This window comes from Eriocheir sinensis, chromosome 21 (assembly GCF_024679095.1).
Source record: "Eriocheir sinensis breed Jianghai 21 chromosome 21, ASM2467909v1, whole genome shotgun sequence".
NCBI classification, from domain to species: domain Eukaryota; kingdom Metazoa; phylum Arthropoda; class Malacostraca; order Decapoda; family Varunidae; genus Eriocheir; species Eriocheir sinensis.
In genome coordinates, this window is record NC_066529.1 from 1,223,118 (window position 1) to 1,230,000 (window position 6,883).

The following is a 6,883-nucleotide window of genomic DNA, read 5'->3' on the forward strand; positions in this document are numbered from 1 at the left end:
AACAGGACTATTGAACTGGTGGCTCGTGAGAAAAATTAGGGCCATGAGTGGTATATTTCAGTAACAACTATTATGTATTTAGCATTACATTAAAAGTATATCCCAAACTCACTGCTCAGTTCATTTAGATATTTTAGGCTTTACGTAACACTTGTAAATATACGTCAAATTTAGCAATTTTAACCTTCATGTGTTACAGGCAAAACATTTTTCTGGTAAACAGAGTTCAGCTCCTCCAGATAAGAAGGGTCCCGTACTCCTATGGCGGACGACAAGGGAAAAAAAATGTAGAAATGATAAATATGTCTCCTGCCCGACCCCAGGCATTCAGGTGACCATGGCCCCCGACTTACCACTCCCTTTTTTTCCCATTTCAGTTTATACACCTTACCTCCTCACCTACAATCGTCCATCTTTTCTATTACTTACCTCTTTCTTTACCTCGGCACAGCTTTCATAACTCTTTTTCAAATGCACTGAAGCCAATGTTTTCCTTAATCGCCTCTACTGCTGCCTGGCTATTTATTACACTTGTCATGTAGCAGCCACCTCCTCTCCAACACCCCTTACCCCTTATTTCATGCGTGTTTGCTCTCTTCTTCCGTTTTCCTAACCAGTGATAGCCCTTCCAGTATTTCATTTGTTCTTTCACGATTACTTTCTTCTTCTTTTTCTTATTATTATTACTGAGATCCACGAAAGGGCATAAAGGAAAAAAAAAAGATATAGATCCAAACAGAGTCCCTTTGATGAACAGACATGGGCATGAAAAAAAATAACTAACAATATCGTGAGAATAAAAAAAGGGAGGAGGGGGGGCTAAAACAATACCTAATGAGTTAACGGGTTGGTGTTGTCTTTCGCATTCAGCTTGGCAACGTCACCAAGAGAAACTATCATCTGAAAGAACACTACGTATTTTAATGATACTGGGGATAAATGGACAACAAAAATTGGTTAATAGCGTTAAAAAAAAAAAAAAGGTTGAAAAGAACGATCATTGGATTACAAACTCTGGCGTGTACGGCGAGAAGGATGAAATTGAGCCTGTGACGTGCTGTGAAGAAGCTGCTCGCTATTATTAACAACCTTACTGAGTTATTTGTCCTGGGTTTGTAATGCCGGCGAGGAGTCTTCTTGGTGAGGGAGTCATTTCTTTAGTGTTACTGTCCAGAAATACGTGATGCATTGGTTGTTTTGAGCCCCGTTTCTTTCTAATGTATTACCATCAAGCTGTGCAAGGAACACACAGCCAAGAGGCCATGCTAAACCAGTGCACGTTCCTGGTGCTCTCAGTAAATCCATCTTGCTGATCTCCAGGGTTGAATGATTGCAGCTCTACATCATGGATACATTTATGAGATCCCCGCTCCTCTTTTCAACATGCATGGTTGCTTACAACCATGAGCAGCAAAAACCTGAAATACAACGTTCCATACCTGCAATGCCTCCACTTACCTCCGCCCAGCAGGCCGGCCTGGGTGACGGTGACAACAAACTCTCCTTCCGTTTATTCAAAAGTTTCTATTTACAAAATGTTACAAAAATATTTACTATATAACATATTTATACAAAAGAGTATTTCTCTCCTAATTTGATAACAATCCATGTAATCAGCGGAAATTTACCTTGTTGGAAATTATTACAGTAGTACCGATAATAATGGAATATATATATATATATATATATATATATATATATATATATATATATATATATATATATATATATATATATATATATATATATCCCAAAATACATAGTCACTGAACTCATGTTTTTTATAACGTTATGGGAATCACAGTGAAGAATTATCCATACATAACACACAACACCAGCCATAGTGACTACGTACACCCAGTCACAGTTATATAAAGATTTGTTGTTCTTGTACAAATAAAACGAATACAGAAGATCGGATCCACACGTGTGGGCCCCGGGATGTGCACAGCCCCCAGACTTTTCTTTTTTCCACGGTGCGAACACAATCTCCTCCTCCTACGTGTAAAATCAGAACTGCTGCATGAGGTCAATATTTTCTTTGCCAGGCCCCACTGTGGCTTGCAGCAAATTTATGTCCTTGGTGCGTTACAGGGACGAAAGGGGGATGGGGGGGTCTGGGGCATACACTTACTTCCTTTCAAGTTGACAAATTATCAGGAACTAAACACACCCACACCCACCCACACACACACGCGCGCGCACACACACACACGCGCGCGCACACACACACACACAGTACAAAAACAATTATACACGCATCAAGTTAACAAGATCAAGGGTGTTCTGCGTGGTCCAAGACGTCTGGTTCTGTCCGCCGCTCCTGGGTTCTGTTTTTCTTTTATTGTTTTCCGTATCTTTCAACATCACTGCGCACTGCGATGTTTCTGCTCGAGTGGCTCTATTTTCACGACTCGTCACTGGCGTTGCAAAGAGGAATGGAAACAACAACTTTTTTTTTCTTTTCGCTAGTCACTGCATAAACAAATAAACAAACAAACAAAAGACTCAGTACGTGGAAACTTCTTTGACAAAATAATAGGGGCTGGTTAAATTTTTTCTTATTTCATTCTGGGAACTAAAACATTTCGAAATTAGATCAAATCCGTGCTTTCTGTGACTCTGAGATTGGGGGGGCAACACTATTATCATTTTCACTGTCATTTCCAAAAGCTACTAGTAGGTATGTATTTTGAGCAGGTCACATTATCGCCTCCATCCGTCCGGTGTCAGAGCTTCCCTAACGTAGTATCACAGATCACTATGATGAACGACACAACACACGTGGCCGGGACGCGTCGCAGGTAAACTTGTACACTCGCCTTCACGCACACGCTATCACCACCGAGTAAATAATGCTAGAAGTCCCGGTGTTAGCTCCATATCTACCTATCTTGTTGTACCCAGCTCGTTCTGCACACACACACACACACACACACACGGACACGCACACGCACATGCACTCTCTCTCTCTCTCTCTCTCTCTCTCTCTCTCTCTCTCTCTCTCTCTCTCTCTCTCTCTCTCTCTCCCACACACACACATGTATAATTCACTTCTAACGTTCCATTTGTAATCACGTCATTGATGGTCATGGCAAATGATATATCTACCATCAAATTGTCGATTTATGATTGCACGTTTTTCATTATTCATGCTCTCTCTCTCTCTCTCTCTCTCTCTCTCTCGCTTGCTCTCTCTTTAAGGTTTAACTGAATAAAATCTATGCACGGTACAAAACTGAGTCTCGAGTGTCGTTGATTTGCCGTTGTAGTGACCCGTTACAATGAGCACGAGCCGCGGCATTCCTCCGCGGGTAAGGTCCGGGATAAATTGAGTTCGTAAAGTGTTGAGTTGACGCGCTTAACATCCTTTAGCACGGGACGTTTAGGGTTTGTTCCCTTGATGAGTGAAATCAGCTCTAGGGACTCAAGTTCTCGGTACAATATCGTTCTCAAACTGCGCTTTCTCGTTTATTTTTTCTAGCTGTGTTGGGGGTAAGCGACTCCTCCTGATCACCTCCCTCGCTGCCCCCGACGTCTTTTCGCCGACATCCTCTGTGAGCGGCTTCCACCTGCCCGGAGTAGGACTCTCTCGGAGACGGGGACTCGTGCATCTGGCACATATGCGAACTGGGACCGGATCTTACTTTATGAGCATCTCGCCGCAGCGTTCCCTGTTGGCTATGTGAAGGTGAGCTTACAGCGAGCGGTGCCGGACACTGTGTCAGGCAGTACTGGGAGCCGTGTGGAGTGGGGCATGAGCGGCCACTCGCAGCCTGATACAAGTGTGGAAAAGCGGAGTGGAGTGCAGGGTCGGTGGCGTCGTGATGACACTGCCGCCGCCTCTCCAGCGTGGCCTGCCCCTCTATCTCCGCTCGACTGCAGCTTGGGGGATACGCAGCTGCCGCCCCCACCTCCACCGCCTGTAAAGTTTGACCATACACTAAGGCTGAAGATGATTTAGGCTAACGGTGCTCGCCACTCAGGGGGGGGGGGAGGGGCACCAAAGGATTTACTTTGTACGTATGTTAGTTGGATGTTTCGTCCGAATCTGGAGACTGCTTCAGGAAGCATGAAACGAGTTGTGCAGATGAAATAAAACCCGAACAGTCAAAAACATTCTTACATTTCTAAGAAAATTTAGAGTCTGGGTTTGCACATTCGGGTGTGCTGACTTACCGCCGAGCGTCATACCTGTGCCTGCGGGGCGTCAGTGAAGTAAGGCACAGTGGTGGCAACAGGCGGCTGCCCGAGGGCGTGAGCGTGGGCGTGAGCGTGGCTGGACTCTGGGCACAGTAGCTGGGTGTACTCTGAAGCACCAGCCTGGGAAAGAATTACCCGTGACGGAGGGACTTAAAATGCAGGCTTGTGGTAGAAAGGCAAATATATTCTAGTTGCAATAATATAAATATATCGCCTCTATGGGAAAACAGCGTGTTGGCCACTCACCGCGGGAGCTGCTCCGGTGTGGTGGGCGGAGGAGGGGTAGGGAGTCCCGCCGTTGTGGAGGAAGAACGATGAGGAGGTGGAGATGGTGGCTATGTGAGCACAGTGGTCAGGGCTATTACCGGGATCTGCCGGGAGGATACCTAAATACTGACAACACCTACTCTACCCCCACACACTACAGGCTTGCGTCCTGGTGGGTGCGTTTGCACTCTAAGCGCTCCTGCTGATCCCCTCCCTTGGCCTCACCGGCATCTTTAGTGTTGCGGGAAAGCTTTCTGATGACATTTTCAAGATTGTGCCCTCCTGATTTACAAGGAAGCTCTTTTCATCTATAGTATCTGCACTAGCCATGTTTATATCTACATGTCCCGGCCCAACCAAATGCCTTTTCTTATTATCCCAGTGATAAGCTTACCCACAGCAAACCAAGGTATACCCACTACATATCTACCTGTTCTTGCCAATATCCTTCCTCATCTAGTCCTCCTGGTCTCTTCCATACCATTCCCTGTCCAACTCACCTGTGGTATGTGAAAGCAGGTCGGGGTCGCGGTGTGGAGACCCTTCTGACGGCAGGGCGGTGGAGGCGGCGTCTTTACTAAGGGTGCTGTGTCTTCGGGGGGAAGGCGGCGGAGTCGGAATCCTGCGGCAAAGCTTCATCCACACCAACACGCCCACTGCAACCACCAGAGGCACTGTTGCCAAGCCTGCTCCAACGCCCACCACCACCGGCACTCCAGGTCCCCGCTCGCGGTCTCGGGCCGGCTCTGTAGAAGAAGCCGCCGCGCCATCAGTAAAGATGCATGATAAATGGTGGATAAACGGTGTGTAGTCAGACAAGGTATACATGTGTTAGCAGTGGGGAGGGTGTGTTCTGCTGAGAATATAAAGCAGACCAAAAGCAGGAACAAGGACCAGAGGAAGGCCGAGGGAGGTTCACGAGGGTGGTGATAGGGACTTACCAGCGCTGGTCTCCTCCTGCATCTCGAGGACCCGGCTGGTGTATGCCTTGAGCTGGGTGGCTCGCGAGGCGCCCTTGTGGTTCACGGCCGTCACCGTCACCTTGTAGGCCGTGGCGGGGCGGAGGTTGGTAACACTGAAGGAAGGCGATGGCCGGGTCACCTCCACTACAGGAGTTATTGAGCCAACTTCGAATACCTGGCGAGAAGCAGAGGACAGTCACTAACACGCCACAGAAGAAATTGACATTATTCAGTGTTAGAAATTATAGGACAGAGGAGAAGGATAAAGAGGAGGAGAAAACAATAACAGCCATAATAATAGCAAAAGCGTTTGGAGAAGACCTCCACCAAGGGGAATAGTTTCACAACGTCATTTCTGCTTAACAACAACAACAACAACAAAAACTAATTGGCTGGGCCTGACCACCTTCCTACCACTTCGAGTATCCTTTGTAAGCACTCATGGTTGGACAGGACTCCCTGCTAATCATTTCCGGCAGGCACAGGAAATACCTACTCAAGGTCTGCCCTCAAAGCACAGGAAGCCTTTTCCATTTGGCCGCCCTGCGTCATTCATTTGTTCTTTTTAATTTAATTTCATCAGCCCTCACTCGGTGGATTCATCACACGCTTTACGATTTTTTCCTCACCCTTATTTTTTTCCTCTTCTTACCTTCTCAACAAGATTAATGAAAATTAGGCATGTAGTTGTATTTGCACAATCATGCCAACAAACAAACAAATCACACAGAAAACACGGCGTCCTTAGTGGAGTTAATAATAATAATAATAATAATAATAATAATAATAATAATAATAATAATAATAATAATAATAATAATAATAATAATAATGACAATAATAATAACAATGATAAATAATGAAAATAATAACAATAACAAAAAAATGATAAATAAGAAAAAAAGGAGGAAAAAAAAGAGGAGAGGAAGGAATAGGAGGAGGACGAGGAGGAGGAGGCGGAGGAAGAGAAGGAGGAGGAGGAAAAAGAAGAAGAAGAAGAAGGAGGGGAGGAAGAGGAAGAGGATGAAGATGAAGAAAAGTTAGTACCTGAAGGAGAAACTCTTGGCTGAGTCCCCCGTCATCCCCGGGGAGGCACGTCACCTGGAGGGAGCTGATGGTGACGTCAAACACTCGGCAGTTGTGAGGAGGGTCCGGCTTGCCTGGGGGGGGGGGGGGGGAGAATGTCATGATCTCTGGTGCTGGGCGACGGGAGTGTGTGTGTGTGTGTGTGTGTGTGTGTGTGTGTGTGTTAACTTTTTTTTTCCGAACGGCTTATGAACATATTAATTTTGGAAGATTGATAAAACACACTCAAAGTTTACGTCACAAGTATGGACTATTAAATACAGAATAGGTCGAAAACGTAGTATAAATAGTAACTAAGAAAAAAGATAAAGAGTGACGGGTCAAAGGAGGCATCGAACGTGAGGAGGGAGGGATAGGGAATAAAA

General features: G+C 45.6%; 1 protein-coding gene across 9 annotated transcripts in view; it reads right to left on the reverse strand.

Annotated features, from left to right (window-relative positions):
- Window positions 1–1,517: 1,517 nt before the first annotated feature.
- LOC127001493 (uncharacterized) overlaps window positions 1,518–6,883 on the reverse strand; it is an 89,979-nt gene continuing 84,613 nt past the window's right edge. For 4 of the 9 annotated variants that reach the window (XM_050866056.1, XM_050866059.1, XM_050866057.1 and 1 more), the window contains 6 exons: window positions 6,480–6,592; window positions 5,412–5,607; window positions 4,971–5,216; window positions 4,450–4,589; window positions 4,195–4,323; window positions 1,518–3,923 (listed from right to left, as the gene is read on the reverse strand). In XM_050866056.1, coding sequence (XP_050722013.1) covers window positions 3,453–3,923; window positions 4,195–4,323; window positions 4,450–4,589; window positions 4,971–5,216; window positions 5,412–5,607; window positions 6,480–6,592 — 1,295 coding nt within the window. In that variant the 3' untranslated portion in view covers window positions 1,518–3,452. Of the gene's footprint in view, window positions 3,924–4,179; window positions 4,324–4,449; window positions 4,590–4,970; window positions 5,217–5,411; window positions 5,608–6,479; window positions 6,593–6,883 lie in introns of all 9 variants that reach the window. The other 5 variants (XM_050866061.1, XM_050866060.1, XM_050866062.1 and 2 more) reach the window with 5 other exon arrangements.